At 40.4% G+C, this 20,990-nt stretch overlaps 1 protein-coding gene across 1 annotated transcript in view; it reads left to right on the forward strand.

Annotated features, from left to right (window-relative positions):
* SLC9A8 (solute carrier family 9 member A8) overlaps positions 1-20,990 on the forward strand; it is an 82,696-nt gene that overhangs the window by 18,879 nt on the left and 42,827 nt on the right. Inside the window, exon 4 of the mRNA XM_063100574.1 lies at positions 12,426-12,484. Coding sequence (XP_062956644.1) covers positions 12,426-12,484 — 59 coding nt within the window. The remainder of the gene's footprint in view (positions 1-12,425; positions 12,485-20,990) is intronic.

Genomic DNA, 20,990 nt, shown 5'->3' on the forward strand with positions numbered 1-20,990 from the left:
AAAACAGGAGTAGATTTTTTTTTTTTCCCCACAATCATGCTTTATTTTAGTAGTTAGAAAAGTCCAGAATGGTGCAAAGTAAAGGGCTGGAAATTTGACTTTTTTTTTTCTTTCTTTCTTTTTTTTAGGGGGGTGGGAGTTGGGGGGTGGGGGAGGCGGCTGGCCAGTAGAGGGATCTGAACCAATGAGCAGAAATTTGACTTTTAAATGATAAAGTTTAGCATTAATACTGCTGATAGTTAGAAAAACCATGCTTTAACTTGTGAAGTAGATTTGATTGAATCATTGAGTAAATAGGATACACAAAAGTGCCCCCCTTATCATATATAACCTTCTTAACCACATTTGTGCTTTTAATTATATTAATTCCTTCTTGTTTTTTACTACAGGATTTTTTTTTTCTTTTCTTTTCTTTTTTTTAATTAGTGCTCCTATACTAGTCAGCTGCTTAAAAGGAAAAGAATAGTGCTCTTTTTGTCAATGAGGGTTTTGAGTGGAAGATGGTGGAAAAAACTCAATTCCTGAGTTATTGAAAGGTAAATTCTTTATTGTAAGGTAAAGGTAATTCTGGAAAAAGCAGATACAGTAATTATATTCTAGTTGTACTTAAGTTCTAAAAAATTTTTTATATGAAAACTTATCACAGGACAATCCTAAATGTAACTGTAATACTTTTTATTATTTTGTAGATTATTAGAATCTAACTAGCATTAACAGAGCTTCAACTGTCTCATAGGTAACTTTGCCCTAATCTGAGGTGCTTTGATTTTTATTAGAGAAGAGACAGGTTTTCATTTATTGGTATTAAGAGCAGCTGTCTTAGAGGCAGAGGCCAAAATTGGTTGTCAAATTGACAAGGTGACCATATTAGACTCTAAGGATTTTCTAGGCTGTTGTATTTGAAGAAAGAGTTGCTAGCTCAGTCAGAAATATGGATCAGAGGTGACAATTTATTCTCGCAGTAGCTTGTTGCTATTTGCAGCCATTAGCTAAATGTGTGTTCAGTGTATAATAACTTCATGCTTTTGCCTGGAATCTTGCTTTGGAATCGTGCTTTTGCCTGGAATCTTCCCTAGTTTTATAGTCATATTCTTTTGGTTCAGCATTTTATCATCTTTAAGTTGTATTTTATACTTCAATCTTCAGATATGCCAGAATAGTGTGGTTGTCTAAATTTTAAAATAAAGAGGAAGAAAGTTGTTAAATAATTGCATTCTGAAAGTTGCTGCGTTTGGGCTGATTTCTATGTATTTCCTCTTTTAGCACATAAATTTTCTCTTCATCTGCTGATTAGAAAGGAATAACGTTCCTCTAAAAAAGTGAGCTACTTTAAGAACAAAACATATGAACAGTCTTTCCCTCCCAAACAGAGAGACAAACAAGAGATGGATACTGATTCCCATCTCCCTGGCAGATTTCCCTGTTAGAGTATCTTGGGGGTATATCTGTCTTAGAATAGGTGGCAGAATCAAGGACTGGATTTTCAAAATTACCTAATTATAGTGTAACTTGATTCTATCATTACAGCTGACAAAACATGCTAAAAACATTTTTAAGGTCTCTAAGTTATGTAAACTATTTTCAGAAAATTTGTGTTTGGTTACAAAGTATTACTTCAGTAATTATATTCCTTTTGCCTCATTATATAGCAGCAGACCTACCTCCTCATGATCAGGGTCCATTATCCCAGCCAGTTTTGTAGCCTTTTTCTAGGCTTACTGGTCTGTTGGCACAAGGAGTCCAAAGTGACCAGGCAGCAGCCATGTGAGTCTTTGTGAGCCCTGGTAGAAATGTCCCCTTCTGGGAGCCAGGACCTCTTGATTCACTGAGCCTAAAGTTCCAGGCTAAGGAAGCAGAAATTCCCCAAGTAGGAATCCCCACTCTCAAGTTGGTCACTGGGAGTGATGTTGAGTTGGGCCACTTTTCCTTCTACCCACTGTGTATTGTGTCCATGCTTACCTGTTGGGGACATACCAGCCTATAACAGCCATTGGCTAAGGAGCATATGTATCCTGGCTTCAATCCTCACAGGATATTATCTCCAAGTCTCAGATTCATCTTTAGGAGGCCATTTTACCACTTTGGCTGGTTGACAGCTTCAGGATGATGTGGTATGGTGTAGGACTACATGGAATCCATGGTTATGTGCCCACTGCTGTGCCTCCTTTGCCATAAAGTGAGTCTCTTGGTTTGACACATTGTGATGCAGGATCCCATGCTGATGGACCAGACACTTGTGGTCACTTGGATAGTGGTACTAGTCAAAAGACATACCAGCCGGCATATGTGTCAGTACCAGTCAGGATGAATTGCCACCTTTTCCAAGATGTGATCAAGTTGCCTTCCTGCAGCTGACTGCTCTTCTCAGGAGATAGTACCATATCAGGTGATGAGTGTGGGTCTCTGTGGCTGTCCAGTCATACATTCAACATGGTAGTAGTTGGATCAGCCTTGGTGAGAGGAAGTTTATGCTGTTGGGCCCATGCATGGCTTCCATCTCTGCCATTGTAGTTACTATGTTCATGAGTCCATAGCACAGACACTAAAATTAAAATGGTCAAGGTCAGAGACTGGCTGAATCATTCATGAACCCAGCTTTGGTTTCTTTCTCTGTCAGCTGGTTGTAAAGAACTCCCTGTGAAGGTGAATGTAGGAGGTGAGGGAGAGGTGTTGATGTAACAGTGGTAGATGATGTAGGAGTCTGGGTCACCTTTCCATGCAATGTACTTGTGCTCTCTAGACTTACACATGCCTGATCTCTAATGTAACACTTTCATCTTACAGTTAGATTGCTGCTGGGCCCACCTGCCATTATAACTTGGTAGATATGACAACCCAGCTTATGAAGGACATTTCTGGCCATATGGTCACTTGACATCCCATGCTCAGATACTCTGTCTCTGCCAGGTCCCAGTAGCATACCAGGGTCAGCTTTCTGAATGGGATGTAGTTCTCTGCTGTGAGTGGCATGACATTGCTTCAGACCCTAGAGACCTGTGCTGAGTGACCCTCCTTTTGGGGCTTGCCAGAGATGCCACACAGCACCCCTTTCTATGACAGATACTTCCAGTACCATGGGGTCTGCCAGATCAGATGGCCAAAGTGGCGGGACTGCTTGAACTGCAGCTAGACCTGTACAGGGGCCTTTCTTTTGGGCCTCACTCAAACCATCAGCCTTCCATGAACCAAATAAATAGGTAGAAGTAGTTTTCTTAAGTGTGGGGTATGTTGCCTCCAAAATCTGTAAGAAGCATCCCAAGCATTGTGCTTCTTAGTGGTAGCAGGTGGAAGGTGCAGTGTCTTGTCCTTTTCTTAGAGAGAATGTCATGATATGCCCCAGTTTGCTTGAGCCCTAAAAACTCAAGCCTGATGGGCAGGCCCTGAAATTTTCTGTCCTCTGAAGCTACATGTCTTACCAAGGCATCTCCTCTGTACTTCTTTCTCACCATATCAAAATTAGCATCAGTGTAGTAGACTGGTGTGTTGCTCTGTGGGATATCCATATGGTCCAAGTCCTTTTATACTGTATTATGACAGAAAGCAGGAGTTAACATAGTCCTGGAGCAAGACCATGAATGTATCCTATTGTCCCATGGGGACACCGGCTGCTTCTGCCGGTATGGGTATGGAGGAGAACACATCTTACTGATCAAGAGCCACACACCAAGACTTGAAACTGCTAATTTGCTCTTCCCTAAAGAGACCTAAGCTGAACTGTAGCACAGCAGCTACACTTCCGTGTAACTACTTGGTTAAGTTTACATTAGTGCTCTGTCATTCGCCATCTATTCAGGTTTTGCAGGGGTCAAACTGGTTTATTAAATGGGGACCACTGCCATATGTTCTTGAAGTATTTGCGGGTGGAAGTAATCTCTGCCATTCTCTCCAGGATGCTTTGTTGTTCATTCACTAATTTGGCCAGAAGTGTTAGGGGACAGTTTTAGGCACTTCTGCTTGACCTTTCCTACTATGATAGCTCTTACTTGATAGGTCAAGGAAGTAATGTTATGGTTCTGTCAACTGCTAAGTATGCCCCTGGAACTGAGGAAATGACCACCAACTAGATGAATTGACAAGTGGGCCACTGTTTGCTAGGTCAGGACTGTTCTTATTACCTGACGCCATATGTGCCTGCTCTGAGCGGGGAGCTATGGTAGTGCCTTGGTATCTGTATCAACCTGGACACTGTTTCTAACAGCCCTTGAAAGTCCTGAGTATTCTTCTTTCCCCAGTATTCCTCTTTCCCCAGTGTATAGTTATCTGACTGAATGGCTGTAGGTCTCTTTGGAAAAGGACTGGGTAATCATTAATGTTTACATCTGTGGTATCTCAGGGTCCTTTCTCATGTACCTGACTTTTCTTTTCATCTATGGGTTCTGGGTCCAAGAACTGGCTCGGGTATGGAAATTGAGCAACAGATAGTGATTTTTTATCGGGATGACTGACCTTAACTTTCTGCTCATCCTTTCTCAATCCCTTCTGGTTATATATATTTAGCAATACTCTTGCTAACTGCTTATGTATCTTGCCCCTCAGACCACTGTGTTCTGTTGGCAATCTTTATGGGTCCCTGTGGGTCCACACCCGTTTGGTGCCATGCCTTTTCTGGTTAAGTGTTGCCATTTTGCCTCTGCAATTCCAGAATTCTGTCATCCCCAGTGCTACTGGGAAGTCCAGTATTGTGACAGCATCTCCTGTTGCTAACCCTGGCCTACAGAGAACAGCCATCATTAGGTTTTTCAGTGATGCTGGTGCCCCTTTACCAATGCATTCCTGGTCACTTGGGAAATAGAGTCCTGTAGGCCCTCCTGAGGAGTGTAGCCACCTCGTGGTTTTCTAGTCCTATAGAGTACACGAACCTTTTAACACTATTCTGGTATCTCTGCTTCATTTAATGTGGGCCATTGCTTTTCCCAAGCTTCCAGGAGCCATCTCAGCACTGGATTAAAACCATGTCCTGGATCCCTCACCACAATATTAAATCCTATGTCGTGGGTTCCCAGATTAACAGGCTTTCTCTCATCTTGCTTTATATTTTGCTTCCCCGTCTTTGTCCAGTACCTCAGGATTCATTCCCAGGCACATTCTCCTAGTTGTGGTCTGTACCTGTTAGTGGTGTCCTCCAGGTCCTTTGGTATATATTCTCCCCCCTTAGCAGGCCCAGCACTACTACGATTTGACCCTAGTCATTGGTCTGGTGGTTGGGCATCGGGGGAATGAGGGCTGATCCTTGTCTTGTAAGGCACTTGCCTCATGTGGAGCTTCTATGTAATTTTGAAATGGCCTGGGGAGTTCTATATTCCAACAAGGAGGCAGGGGCCATTTCTGCAGGTCTAGGGGGTCCACCAGAATCTGAAGGTTACAGGTGCTCGTGTTCATCTCCCCAGGTACCCTTGTCCCAAGTCTGAGAGTTTTTATCTGGGCATAATAGAAGACGTAGGAGATTTGCCTTCCTGAGTTCAGCTTTCTCTGAAGATTTGCCACTCTTATGGTTAAGTCCTGTGCTCAGTCTTCAGTTCTATATGCTGGCCAGCTGTGGGAGATGAGGGCCTCTTTTAATGTTGCCAAGGAGGCCCTCTCACTCTCATCCTTTGCTTTAAGGTGGTGGTTGTCTGAGCCTGTCATTTCTCTTTTAAAAGCATCAATGGCATTCAGCAACAACCACAAAATTCCACCATCATATAATTATGATTTCCCCCCTACCTCTCCAACACCAGAGATATTGCATGAGCCAGTGTGTTTTCTTCCACAGTATCTGGCCCAGCCCAACACAAGTGAAGTCTTCACAATTGCACTGCTATCCCACATGAGGGACTGTTGGTACTTTACCTGCCACCAACGATGGGGTCCTCATTGCCATCAGCTGCTGAGTGATCAAACTTCAGAATCCCGTCCTTCAAGTTGGCTTCCTGTGACCACTCCACTCCTGATAGCAGTCTTAGAATCAGAGTCTGAGACAGGGGTTTGGGGACATGTAATTTATTGAGGGGGGTGCTCTTCAGGAATAAATCTGTGAGGAGAGAAGTAAAGGAAAATAGGGAAGGAGAAAGACCAAACACAGATTTGATCTCAGGTTAAGTCTCGCCTGAGTGAGGGAGGGCCCTGGGCAAGAACACAGGGAGAGTTGTCCTTCCTTAAAGCAAGGGACTGGGCTTCTGTGCCCCTATCAGTCAGTCACTGGCTAGAGCTGGTGTAAGACGTGCTCAGCTTCCAGCTTCCACGATGAGGTGCCTTGCAACAGCTAAGGGCAGTTTTCTGGAGAAGGGGACAGCTGTGAGCACTTAGTAGCCATCACTTAACAGCAGCTGGGGGGTGGTGTGGTGGCCCAGGGTGGGAGGTTTGCGAGGGACCTCACAGCGTTACCACAGAAGTCAACTGGTAATCTCTTTACAGAATTAAAAGTGCCTGTACCCTTCACCCAGCAATCCCGCTTTCAGGAGTTTTTCCTATGGATACCTTCATACATGTGAAAGGATGCATTTACTTAGATTGGAATGGCAGTGATAGCAAAAGCCTGGAAAACATCTAAGTACCCATTACTGGGGGATATATTGATTTATGGCACATTAATACAGTGGAGTTCACTGCAGCCATTAACAGAACAAAAGTGATGGGGAAGTTCTTCAAGGTGTATTGTTACGGAATGGTTTCCAAGGTATAATGTTACATTAAAAAATCAGAAGAATATACTACCATTTTCTTAAAAATTATTTGGTATGTATATGCATATGTATATATATGATTATAAATGTACAGACACTCAGAAGAAATATACAGTGTTACCAAGCAAGTGGTAACACTGGTGGCCTCTGGGAAAGAGAAAAGGAAACAGAGATGGGAGGGAGATTTAAGTCCTCACTGTATACTTTTTAAATTCTCTTTTGTACCTTTCTAAGTCTGTATCATGTCCATCTGTTACATAATTAAATGAAAATAAAATAATTCATCTTTAAAGCAGTTCTGGATCTGCCAATTACTAGCTAAGTGATGCTGGGCCTTCTCCTCAGATTCCTTATTTATAAAATGCAGGTAACAATTCACAGTATTGCTTTTAATAAACAAGGTGATGAATGGAAACCACTTAGTTTAATGCCTAACTGCTAAGTAATCATAACTGTTAGCTGTTGCAATTAGTATTTTTATCATCTGTATTATTACAGTTTATTGCCTTGTAGGGCAGTTGTGTAAATGAGCTAAAATAATGTATATTTTGCCCATTAGCACAGTATCTGGCACACAGTATGGATGTGTGTGTGTATTTTTCTTTAACACAGTACAAATAAATGTATTTATTTTTTTGAGAGAACTAGGATCGTGTTCTTTCTGCATACTGTTTTTTTTGTTGTTGTTTGTTTTTTTGGCAGCTGGCTAGTACAGGGATTCAAACTATTGACTTTGGTGTTATAACACCATGCTCTAACCAACTGAGCTAACCGGCCAGCCTACATATTTCAATTTTTTGTAACCTGATTATTAATACATTTAAAGCATTTTTCCTGTAACCTTTCTGATCAGTAACACTCATATTTTACAGTGATGAGGACAGCCCAGTAGTGCACTCTGGGAGAGACATGAACATTAGCAGCTCACAGCAGGAGTGCAGATAGACCACAGGAGTGCAGTCTCTCTGTGTCTTTAGTATCCTAAGTAGGAAGATGGACTGTGCATCCTGAGGTGCTGGCCCTATGCCCTCAGACAAGCTACTTAAATTATCTGAGCCTTCCTACTTGCAGTAATCTCTTGAGGATTAGAAATAATTTAAAGTGACAAATCCTGGGAGAAGGGGCTCAGCACATGATCATTAACAGCTCTTGATGCTTTGAATGAATCTAGCAGTATCCATAATGAAGTGTGTGCATGAACATCCACTGGGGCAAAAGAAAATATTAGAATTTGTGTCTCTATTTTTAATCTCACTCTTTTACAATTTCTGTTTTTGTCTGTATCTTAAAAGTATATTAAGTACAGTAGCACTTTTATATGATTAATAATAAATAAAAATTTGTAACTTGAGTGTGCACACTCAAATTCTTTTTACTGATAGGAATATACAGAATTGTGTCTAGGACATTATTTTCATCTGGTGGCCAGTTGTGTGATATAAATTAATTTCTCCTATAGAGTAGATTGATTTGACCTAACTTTTTTAATTTTAAAAAAAATTTATAAGGAAATGAAATTGATTTCTCACAGTTTTGGAGACTGGGAAGTTCAAGGTCCAGGGAAAACATCTGGTGAGGGCCTTCTTCCTGGTGGGGATTCTCACAGGGTTTGGTGGCAACCTGTGTGTCACATGGTGAGAATGGGCTGAGCAAGAGAGAACTAATCTCATTTGCTTTACTTTTAAAATCATTAGAACTATGCCCATTACTTCACGAATGGATCAGTCCATTCACAAGGGCACAGTTTTCATGATCTAATCACCTCTTGAAGGCCCCACCTCTCAGATACCCTCTTAGATTTCCTACCCTCTTAGCACTGTTGCAGTGGGGGTCAAGCTTCCAATACATGAACTTTTGGGGGAGATTTGACCTAACTTTGAGCCCCAGTCTCAAGAGCTAAAATAGTAGTTTGCCAATTTAATGCTGCACCATAGTTTTAGTGCTAGGACCATTCTCAAAAGGATTACTCAAATAATAGTAATAATAATAATAATGTCACATTGTATTTCACAAAGCTTTCTAGCACTTCATAAGTAATAATATAGGCAATAGAATAATTACTGATTTTCAAATGTAACTGCTTTATTAAGTATAATTACAAAAAATTTGGTATAACATCTACAAGGAAAAAAGAAAGTTGAGATTTTAGTAGAGCAGAAAAACACTAGCTTTAAAAATGAGATCTGAAACCATGGAAAGAGGTTCAGTTTCTCTAGTAATCAGGAATGATTATTGAATGCAAATTGAATGCAAATACAAATTGAAATGTTAAAGTACAATTTTTTGTCCATCATATAGCCAGAAATGTTAATGTCTGATGACTCTCCAGTGTCGGTGAGGGTGTGGGTTGCTTTCATGTGGAGGTGTAAGTTGACAACCACTTTGGAGGATAATTTGGCAACACTTTCAGAGATAAAAATGCTCATACCTTATAACTCAGCCATTCAGTCTCTGGATCTGCCCTAGCGAAATACTCTTACACAAAGTGGCAGGTACAATCATGTTCATTTCAGCACCACTGTTAACAGCAAACAGTTGGAGACAGCCATCAGTGGGGGAATGGTTAAAAAGATTGTGACTTTTAAAAAAAAAAATTGAAATGTAATTCACATATTATAAACCTCACCATTTTAAAGTGTACCGTTCAGTGGTTTTTAGTATATTCACAGGGTTGTGAAACTATTACCTCTCTCTAATTCCGGAACATTTTCATTACCCCAGAAAGACACCCCAGAAGAGAGGGCAGGGGGAACGAAGAAAAAAAAAGAAAGAAAGAAACCCCATACCCATTAGCAGTCAATCCCCGTGTCCCCCTTCCCCCATCCCCTGGAAACCACTAATCTACCTTCTGTCTCTGTGAATTTGCCTATTCTGCACATTTCATATAAATGGAATCATACAACCTGTTTTTTTTTTTTCCCTTAGCAACAGTTTTGTTGAGATGTAAGTCACATACCACACGATTCACCTATTTCAAATGTACAATTGAGCAGTTTTTATTATATTCACAGAGTTGTACAGCCATCACCACAATCAATTTTTGAATATTTTCTTTACCCCCAAAAGAAATCCCATATTCTTTAGCTATTATTCCCAAACTTCTCCATAGCCCTATGTGGTTGAGCAGTCAGCTCACTTGGTTAGAACACTGTGTTAATAACACCAAGGCGAAGGGTTTAGATCCCTATACTGGCCAGCTGCCCAAAACAAACAAAAGATTTGCCTCTTCTGGACATTTCATATAAAGGGAATAGTAAAATTTGTGGTCTTTTGTCTGGCTCCTTTCACTTAGCATTTATTTTATTTTTTGTGTGTGGCTGGCTGAAAGGTGATCCAAACCCTTGACCTCAGTGTTACAACACTGCACTCTAACTAAGCTAACTAGCCAGCCCCTCACATAGCACATTTTCAACATTTATCCATATTGCAGCATGTATCAGTACTTCATTACTTTTCATTGCAGAATAATACTCTATTTTATGGATATACCACATTTTGTTTATCCATTCATTAGTTGATGGACATTTGAGTTGTTTCCATGTTTTGGCTGTTATGAATAATGCTGTTACAAACATCTGTGTACAAGTTTTTATATGGACATATGTTTTCACTTCTCTTGGGTGGAACTGCTGGGTTATATGGTAATGCTATTTAACTTTTTGAAGAACTGCCAAACTGTTTTCCACAATGGCTATTATATCATTTTAAATTTCCATAAGCAATGTATGTTCCAATTTCTCTATGTTCTTGCCAACACTTTTTATTTTCAATTTTTTAAATTATAGCCTTCCTAGTTGGGTGTGAAGTGGTATCTCATTGTGGTTTTGATTTGCAGTTACCTAATGACTTAAGATGTTGAACATCTTTTCATGTGTTTCTTGGCCATTTGTATATCTTCTTTAGAGAAATATCTATTCAATTTGTGGCATTTTTATGCTGTGGTGAGGAGTGTTAAAAAGAATGAGGTATGCTCATAACACCAAGGTAAAGGGTTCAGATCCCTGTACTTGCCAGCTACAAAAAAAAAAAAAAGGAAAAAAAGAATGAAGCAGATCAATTTGTAATAATCTCTGACTAGACCTCTAAGATTTCACATGAGCAAAATAGCAAGTAGTAGAACAATATATTACAATACCATAAATTTTACATAAATATCCTCAGGCATCCCATGCATGTACATGCACACACACGTACCAGAACTGTATGGTTAAATATGTATATACACATAAGAGGGTAGAGAAGGGTCTGGTAGAATATACCCCAAATATATCAGGATGGTTTTCGTTACCTTGGGGCAGGAAGAGAGAGAACTAAGATTCTCTCTTAGAATATTTGAATATTCTAGGATATAGCAGAGATAACATTTTACATAGCATTCATGAACTATTTGGTTAATAAAAAGTTTTAAAATTCCTTAAAATGTAGTATATGACTTGAAAAGATAAGAAAAAAGGAATTATTGGGGAACTGAAGCAGGAGAGGGATTAGAATCAGTGCTTATGTCACTGCCAGGTGAATGTAGAACTACTGTTCCGAAAACGTGTTCATTGACTCCCTTTATAGCTGAGCTGTATTTTGTCTTGATCCCTTTCTCTTTTTCGAAATAATTTTATTGTTGTTTTACTAATATATAACAATTCAAATAGTATAGTGGTTTATAAAGTTAAAATGGACTTTTCTGTTTATCTCAAACTATCCTCTGTCCCCCCTCCTTAAAGGCCCACCCCCAGCAATTGGCGTTAGTGCAGGTCCTTTTCCTAATCTTATGCCCCACCCAATAATGTGTACTTCTTTAGACTTATTTTTTTGTTTGTTTTTTGTCAGCTGTCCAGTACTGGGATCAAACTCTGGACCTTGGTATTGTCAGCACCATGTTCTAAACCAGTTAGCCTGAGCTTTCTCTGTTGTGGATAGGGCAAGCTCCTTCCTCTATAGGAAAGGGGATGTGTTCATCTTTAAGCATTTAAGGCAGAGGTCTGACGCTTGCTTTGTGTCACCCCCTACCAGAGATTGTGATTTAGTAGGTTTGGAGTTCTGCTTGGGTGTCTATATTATAAAAAGCTCCCATGGTGATTTTGATGGGCCAACAGGGTTAAGAATCATTTATCTGGTAAGTAACAGAGCAATCATAAATTGTACCCATGACCGTTCTTCAAGAATTATTTTTGGTAGGTACTTTATGAGAGAGTAATGAGCCTGTCAGCCTTATGGAAACATGCCTGAACTGAGATGGTTTGGTTTCTTCCAGGAATTTCACAGAACTTTTACTCTAGGTTATTTTCAGCATTTGGGTTTTATCCCTAACTGAATATTGGACATAGAGCTTCCATTTGAGTCTGAGAAAGTGATCTTGTGTTTGTTTTTGAAAATGGTAGGAATTAACAGTATAGGGCAAACTTAGCTTGTAAACTTTCTGTCATTTCACCCATTGAAAATGGGCGGATGTAGCAAAATGACAGGCATTCAATCTTCCATACCAGGCAGAGTATTCTTGGGTCTTAGTTTGTAAAACTTTTTCTTCCCCCCAGATTTTTGTAGATTTCATTATAGTGTGTTTGCCCGAAATGCAAGTGAGAAACTCATGTGACTCATAAAACTTTACACTAATTTCCATTCTTACGTTTTCAGACATAAAACTTGCAGAACTCTATAAAAACCATTTGGAGACATAATGAGTAATATTCAGTTTTCTCTAGAATGATAAACCTGAGTAATCTTTCTCATATCTTAAATGTATGTTAAATTTTATATTTTCTCTTCTAGGTATTCTCATGGGAGCAGTTATAAAAATTATAGAGTTTAAAAAACTGGCAAATTGGAAGGTAGGTTTGCCCAACTGTTCATTTCTAACATAATCACAGTTTTTGGTTGTTCTTAATTTCAGTAACACTGATGGTTATGCTGGCTTTTTTTTATCATTACTTGACTATCAGTGAACTTTATTGTCCCCTTAATTTTTCAACATTTTATTAGACTCAGGTTGATATCTTTCCATCTGAGTTTTTGGAAGAAACATAAATCTCACACTGTTTCAAGTGAACATGGAGTAATTAATGTCATGTTTTGTTGTTATTTGCATTTTTGTAATCCTAGACTAACCTACTTTATAGGTGGGAAAATACTAATTAGCTTTAAACATTAAACACTGTCAGAATTCTGACAGCTGAGGATAATAAAACTTATTTGTCCAGTACTGTAGAGCTTACAGAGTACTTCATACACATTAGCTTATGTTATCCTCATAAGCACGTGAAGTAGTTTGACCAGGTATTATCATCACCCCAGTTTTACAGGTGAAGAAAGTGACACAGAGAGGTTGGGGCATAACCAATGTCACCGAGCTAGAAAGAAAGTGGCTGAATTGAGTCTTGCATCCATACTTCTTTGCCTGTATAGTCACTGTTTTCTCCACATACCACCCTGTCCTCAGTTTGCTGATGTACATACCTTTGTGTTTACACAATGGTTGTTGGGGTATGAGCATCATCTTGGGTTACGAGGACTAATTGAAACTTGAATTTCACCTTAAACTTGAGCATCCATATTAAGTACAGAGAGATTAACGAATGTGTTACAAACTTGATTTTGTGGAGGAAAGTAAGGTCCATTTCAAAATAATTAAGAATTATATGGCTAAAATTTATCACATTCGATCCTCTCTGTATTAGTCCATTTTTGTTGCTTATAACAAAATACATGGAATGGGGTGATTTATAAAGAAAATGAAATTTATTGCTTACAGTCCATCTAGTGGTGGCGACAGGGACCCATAGGTCTCACATTGCAAGATGGCAGAAGCAGAGAGCAGAGAGAGAGAGAAAGACGCTCCTCTTCTTTTAAAGCACTCAGAACCACACCCCTGACCACCATTTTTAATCCATTCACTAGGCACTGTCCTACAATGCAATCGTCTCCTCACGGTTCCACCTTTCAATTATCATAATAGGATTTTCCACCCTGTTAACAGTCACAGTGGGGGCTAAGTTTCTCATAAAACTTGGGGGACACAATTCAAGCATCAATGAGTTTTGGGGGGACATAATTCAATCCACTACATTCCGCCCCTGGGCCCCCAAAACTCATGTCTTTTTCACATGCAAATACATTATTTTACCCCCAAAGTCTTAACTTGTTTCAGCTCAAAAGTCCAAAGTTCAAAGTCCCATCTGTGAAATCAATACAAGTTATGTACTTCCCAGATGCAACAGTGGGACAAACATAGGGTACATACTCCCATTCTAAAAGGAAGAAATAGGCCACAAGAAAGGAGAAACAGGTCCCAAACAAGTCCGAAACCCAGCAGGGCAGACATTAAATCTTATTGCTGGTGAATCATGTAACTTGACTTCGTGTTCAATGTCCTCTGAACGCTGGTGCAGAGGTTGGGTCCCCAAGTCCTCAGGCAGCTCTGCTCCTATGGCTTTCCTGATCACAGGCCATACTTCAGCTCTCCTAGGCTGTCCTTCCACACTGGTAGCTCCACAGGTCTGGGGTCTCCGTGGCAGTCACACTCTCACGGCTCCACTAGGCATGGTGCTGATGGGATTTCTCTGTTGCAACTCCGACCTCATGTTTCCGCTCGGCATTGCTCTAGCGAAGGCTCTATGCAGTGAATCTGCCCCTGCAACAGATCTCTTCCTGGGCCCCCAGACTTTTCCATACATCCTTTGAAATCGTGGTGGAGGTTCCCAAGCCTTCCCAGCTCTGGCATTTTGCAAGCCTGCAGATCTAACACCATGTGGATGCTGCCAAGGCTTCCAGTTTGTATTTTCCAAAGCTGCATGTCCAGCCACACCTGGGGCCAATTTACCCACAGCTGGAGCAGCTAAAGCAGCTGGGGTGCTGGTGCTGGAGGCAGCTTCCCGAGGTGGCCCTGAGCAGTGAGCCCGTGGAGGACTTCTCAAGCCTATTCCCCAAGACCATTTTGTCTCCCTAGGTCTTTGGGCCTGAAATGTAAGGGTTGGCCCCAGAGGCTTCTGCAATGCCTTCAGGGCCTTTTTATCCTTCTCTTGATATTTCCTTTCTTTTGCACTAATCTTCTTAGCTAAGGGTCACTGGGCTGCACCATTGCATGCTCTCTGCTTCTCTACCACATGGCCAGGCTGCAAACTTTCCAAATCTTTATGCTCTGCTTCTCTTTTAAATTCTGGCTTTATGTCATGCCTTTGTTGCCATAACTCAGAGTAGGCTGTGACAAGTAGCCATGCAGTTTCCTTAATGCTTTGCTGCTTAGAAATTTCTTCAGCCAAATGCTCTGGTTCACAACTCCTAAGTTCCAACTTCCGCAAAGTCTTAGGACATGGACACAATGCTGCCAAGTTACTTTCCAGTTCACAGCAAAGGTGATCTTTACCCAAGTTTCTGAAAAACTCCTTATTTCTATCTGAGACCTCCTTAGAAGGGTCTTTACAGTCCATATTTCTATCAGCATTCTGCTTGCCACCATGTAACCAGTCTTTAAGACAGTCCAAACTTTCCTTTGTCTTTTTGTCTTCTGAGTCCTCCAAACTCCTCCAACCTCTCCTCATCACTCAGTTCCAAAGCCGTTTCCACATTTTCAAGTACTTATTATAAGCAACACCCCACTTCTCTGGTACCAATTTTCTGTATTAGTCCATTTTTGTTGCTTATAACAAAATACATGGAACGGGGTGATTTATAAAGAAAATGAAATTTATTGCTTACAGTTTCTGAGGCTGGGAAGTCCAAAGTCCATCTGGCAGTGGCGACAGGGACCCAGGGGTCTCACATTGCAAGATGGCGGAAGCAGAGAGAGCAGAGAGAGAGACAGACTCTCTTCTTTTAAAGACCTCAGAAGGGTCGGCCTGTGGCTCACTCAGGAGAGTGTGGTGCTGAGAACACCAAGGCCCCGGGTTCGGATCCTATATAGGGATGGCCGGTTTGCTCACTGGTTGAGCGTGGTGCTGACAACACCAAGGCAAGAGTTAAGAACCCCTTATCAGTCATCTTTAAAAAAAACATTAAAAAATAAATAATAAATAAATAAATAAACAAATAAATATAAATATAAATATATAAATAAATAGAATAAAGACCTCAGAACCACACCCCTGACCACCATTTTTAATCCATTCACTAGGCACTACAATCCAGTCACCTCTTCAAGGTTCCACCTTTCAATTACCATAATAGGATTTTCCACCCTGTTATCAGTCACAGTGGGGGCTAAGTTTCTCATACATAAAACTTGGGGGACACAATTCAAGCTTCAATGAATTTTGAGGGGACATAATTCAATCCACTACACCCTCCTACTTTGATGCAGCTCCTAAGTGCTAGGAATAATTTACCTGTGAAACTGCAGAGTATAGGGGACTTCCGGTCAAGATGGCAGAATAGATGGTCCCTAGCGTCACTCTTTCCCACAAATCAACCGATTTAAACTATAAAAACATAACATCAAGTGCATATGGAACGGGGAGACATCCTGCTGGGGAGGCAGAAGCTCCGCGGAGACCACATGCCCTGCAGGGCCGCTGTCGCATGATCCGGTAGATAGGCTTCACCAGCGCCACCCAGCTCCATTCCCAGCCCAGCCCAGTGCGCACAGAGTGGGGAGACGTCCGGCAAGGGAGTCGGAGGCTCTGCAGAAACCACACACCCTGTGGGGCCGTCACTGCATGATCCAGCAGGTAGGCTTCACCGCAGGCACCCGGCTCTATTCCCAGCCCGGCCTAGTGCGCTCAGAGAAGGGAGACGTCCGGCAGGAAAGGCGGGAACTCCACGGGGACCACACCGCTGCGGCGCAATCCAGCAGCCCAGCCTAATGCATACGGAGCACAGAGATGTCCAGCAAGGGAGTTAGAAGCTCCGTAGAGTCCACACACCCTGTGGGGGGACTGCCACCGTGCGATCCAGCAGCAGGTAGGCTTCACCACTGCCACCCGGCTCCATCCTAAGCCCAGCCTAGCGTGCACAGAGCAGGGAGACATCCTGCAGGGGAAGGGGAAGCTCTGCAGAGAACACACGCTCTGCGGTGCTTCGGCACATCCCAGCAGCCGGGGCCAGAGTGCACGGAACAGGGAGAAGTCCAGCACAGGAGGTGGAAGCTCAGCAGAGACCACACACCCTGAGGTACCGCCCCGTGATCCAGCAGCCCAGCAGAGTCCAAGCTGACCAGAGAGGTGGCTCCCCAGAGAGGCCCAAGACCCGAGAAAACCACACATGCAAGGCACTAGTGGCCAACTGAGCAGTCACTGAGGTAGCCATACCAAATTGGCAACCACAGCAATGTCTTCGTCAGTCAATAGTGTCAAACCTGTGGACTGTGAAACCCCCTGCCACAATGAATAAACATCAAAGAAAAAATACCAGAAATATGAAAAATCAAGAAAGTACACCACCAAAGGATAATAACTCTCAAGCTCTAGATCCTATAGAACAAGAAGCCCTTGAAATGACTGACAAGGAATTTCGAGTGATAATTCTAAGGAAACTGAATGAGATACAAGAAAACTCAGCTAGACATCATGATGAAACGAGGAAAAGTATACAGGACCTGAAAGAGGAAATGTACAAGGAAATCAATGCCCTGAAAAAAAGTGTAGCAGAACTTACCGAACTGAAGAAGTTATTCAGCGAAATAAAAAACACAATGGAGAGTTTAACCAGAAGGCTTGCGGAAGTTGAAGAGAGAACCTCTGAACTTGAAGATGGGCTGTTTGAAATAACACAAGCAGACAATAAAAAAGAAAAAAGAATCAAAGGCATTGAAGAAAATCTGAGAGAGATATCAGACAACCTTGAGCGCTCAAATATCCGAGTCATGGGTATCCCAGAAGGGGAGGAAAAAGGAGATTGCATTGAAAACATATTCAACAAAATAGTGGCAGAAAACTTCCCAGGTATAGGAAAAATCACAGATCTTCAGATCCAGGAAGCTCAACGATCTCCAAACGTATTCAACCCAAAAAGGTCTTCTCCAAGACATGTTATAGTCAAATTGGCAAAACTCAATGACAAAGTGAGAATCTTAAAAGCTGCAAGAGAGAAGTGTCAAATCACCTATAAGGGAGCACCAATCAGGCTAACATCAGACTTTTCATCACAAACCCTAAAAGCCAGAAAGGAATGGGATGATATATTCAAAATACTAAAAGACAGAGATTGTCAGCCAAGAATACTCTACCCTGCAAGGCTATCCTTCCAAAATGAAGGGCAAATACTATATTTCTCAGACAAACAAAAACTGCAGGAGTTCACCACCACACGACCACCCTTACAAGAAATTCTCAAGGGAGTACTGGGTTTGGTTCCTGAAAAATAACTACCACTGCCATAAAAACCCAAGAAATATCAAAACCCACTAGTATAATAAAAATGGCATTCATGAAGAGAAAACAAACAAACAAAAAGGCTATCTGCAACCTAAGGAACCAACAAACACAGAAAACAAACAGTAAATCAGAAAGCAAGGAACAAAAGACACCTAAGACAACCAAACAATAATCAGTAAAATGCTAGGAATAAATCAACACTTTTCAATAACAACTCTTAATGTAAAAGGCTTAAATTCCCCAATCAAAAGACACAGACTGACTGACTGGATTAAAAAGGAGGACCCAACTATATGCTGCCTTCAGGAGACCCACCTCACCCATAAAGACTCACATAGACTAAGAGTGAAAGGATGGAAAAAGATTTACCATGCAAACAGAAAAGAAAAGCGAGCTGGAGTAGCTATTCTTATATCTGACAAAATAGACTTTAAACTAAAAACCACAAAAAGAGACAATGAGGGACACTACGTAATGATAAAAGGACTGATCCATCAAGAAGACATAACAATCATAAATATGTATGCACCCAATGTTGGAGCAGCCAGATTTATAAAACAAACTCTATTAGACCTAAAGAAGGAAATAGACACTAATACCATAATAGCAGGGGACCTGAACACCCCACTGTCAATATTGGACAGATCATCTAGGCAAAGAATCAGCAGAGAAGCACAAGATCTAAACAATACTCTAGACCAATTGGACTTGGCGGTTATCTACAGAACATTCCATCCAACAACCTCAGAATATTCATTCTTCTCATCAGCACATGGATCATTCTCCAGGATAGATCGCATATTAGGTCACAAATCAAGTCTCAACAAATTCAAAAAAATTGGAAATATCCCATGTATTTTCTCAGACCACAATGGATTAAAATTAGAAATCAATAACAAATGAAATTCTGGAAACTATTCAAACACATGGAAATTAAACAGCATTCTACTTAATGACATATGGATCCAAGAAGAAATCAAGCAGGAAATCAAAACATTTATTGAAACTAATGAAAATAATGATACATCATACCAAAACCTGTGGGATACCGCAAAAGCAGTATTAAGGGGGAAATTTATTGCATTAAATGCTCACCTCAGAAGAATGGAAAGATGGCAAGTGAACAACCTAACACTTCACCTTAAAGAACTAGAAAAACAAGAACAATCCAAACCTAAAGTTAGCAGACGGAAAGAAATCATTAAGATCAGAGCAGAACTTAATGAAATTGAAACCCAAAAAACGATACAAAAGATCAATGAATCAAAAAGTTGGTTTTTTGAAAAGATAAATAAAATTAACAAACCATTAGCATGGCTAACAAAAAAAAAGAAGAGTGAAGATTCAAATAACAAAAATTAGAAATGAAAAAGGTGATATTACAACTGATTTCATCTGAAATACAAGGAATCATTTGAGACTACTATAAACAACTATACGCCAACAAATTTGAAAATCTGGAGGAAATGAATAAATTTCTGGACACACTCAAGCTCCCAGAACTGAGCCATGAAGATGTAGAAAATCTGAACAGACCAATAACAATAAAGGAGATTGAAGCTGTTATCAGAAGGCTCCCAACAAAGAAAAGCCCAGGACCAGATGGATTCACAGCAGAATTTTACCAAACATTCAAAGAGGAATTGACACCGATTCTTTACAAACTATTTCAAAAGATTGAAACAGACGCAAATCTCCCAAACTCATTCTATGAAGCAAACATCATCCTGATACCAAAACCAGGTAAAGATATAACCAAAAAAGAAAACTACGGGCCGATATCCTTGATGAATATAGATGCAAAAATCCTCACTAAAATATTAGCAAACAGAATACAGCAACACATGCTTAAAATTATTCACCATGATCAAGTGGGATTCATCCCAGGGATGCAAGGTTAGTTCAACATATGCAAATCAATAAATGTGATATACCATATTAATAAAGTCAAACACAAGGACCACATGATCATCTCTATAGATGCTGAAAAAGCATTTGATAAAATTCAACACTCATTCATGACAAAGACCCTCTATAAGTTAGGTACAGATGGAAAGTATCTCAACATAATTAAAGCCATATATGATAAACCCACTGCCATTATCATCGTGAATGGGGAAAAGCTGAAAGCTTTTCCTTTAAGAACAGGAACTAGACAAGGATGCCCACTCTCACCACTCCTATTCAACATAGTGTTGGAAGTACTAGCCAGAGCATTCAGAGAAGAGAAGGAAATAAAGGGCATATCCAGATTGGAAAAGATGAAGTCAAACTGTCCCTGTTTGCAGATGACATGATCCTATATATTGAACAGCCTAAAGCCTCTACAAAAAACCTCTTGGAGTTGATAAATGATTTCAGCACAGTAGCAGGATACAAAATCAACACACAAAAATCAGTAGCATTTCTATTCTCCAATAGTGAACATGCAGAAAGAGAAATCAAGAAAGCCTGCCCATTTACAATAGCCACCAAAAAAATAAAATACTTAGGAATTGAGTTAACCAAGGAGGTGAAAAATCTCTATAATGAGAACTACAAACCACTGCTGAGAGAAATTAGAGAGGATACAAGAAGATGGAAAGATATCCCATGCTCTTGGATTGGAAGAATCAACATAGTGAAAATGTCCATACTACCCAAAATGATATACAAATTCAATGCAATCCCCATCAAAATTCCAAAGACATTTTTCTCAGAAATGGAAAGATCTATCTAGACATTTATATGGAATAACAAAAGACCACGCATAACCAAAGCAATGCTGAGCAAAAAAAATAAAGCTGGAGGCATAACACTACCTGACTTTAAACTATACCACAAAGCTATAATAACCAAAACAGTATGGTACTGGCATAAAAACAGACACACTGATCAATGGAATAGAATAGAGAATCCAGAAATCAACCCACACAGCTACAGCCATCTGATCTTTGACAAAGGCACCAAGCCTATACTGGGGAAGAGACTGCCTCTTTAGCAAATGGTGCTGGGAGAACTGGATATCAATATGCAGAAGAATGAAACTAGA

This window comes from Cynocephalus volans, chromosome 1 (genome assembly GCF_027409185.1).
Source record: "Cynocephalus volans isolate mCynVol1 chromosome 1, mCynVol1.pri, whole genome shotgun sequence".
In the NCBI taxonomy this organism is placed as follows: Eukaryota; Metazoa; Chordata; class Mammalia; order Dermoptera; family Cynocephalidae; genus Cynocephalus; species Cynocephalus volans.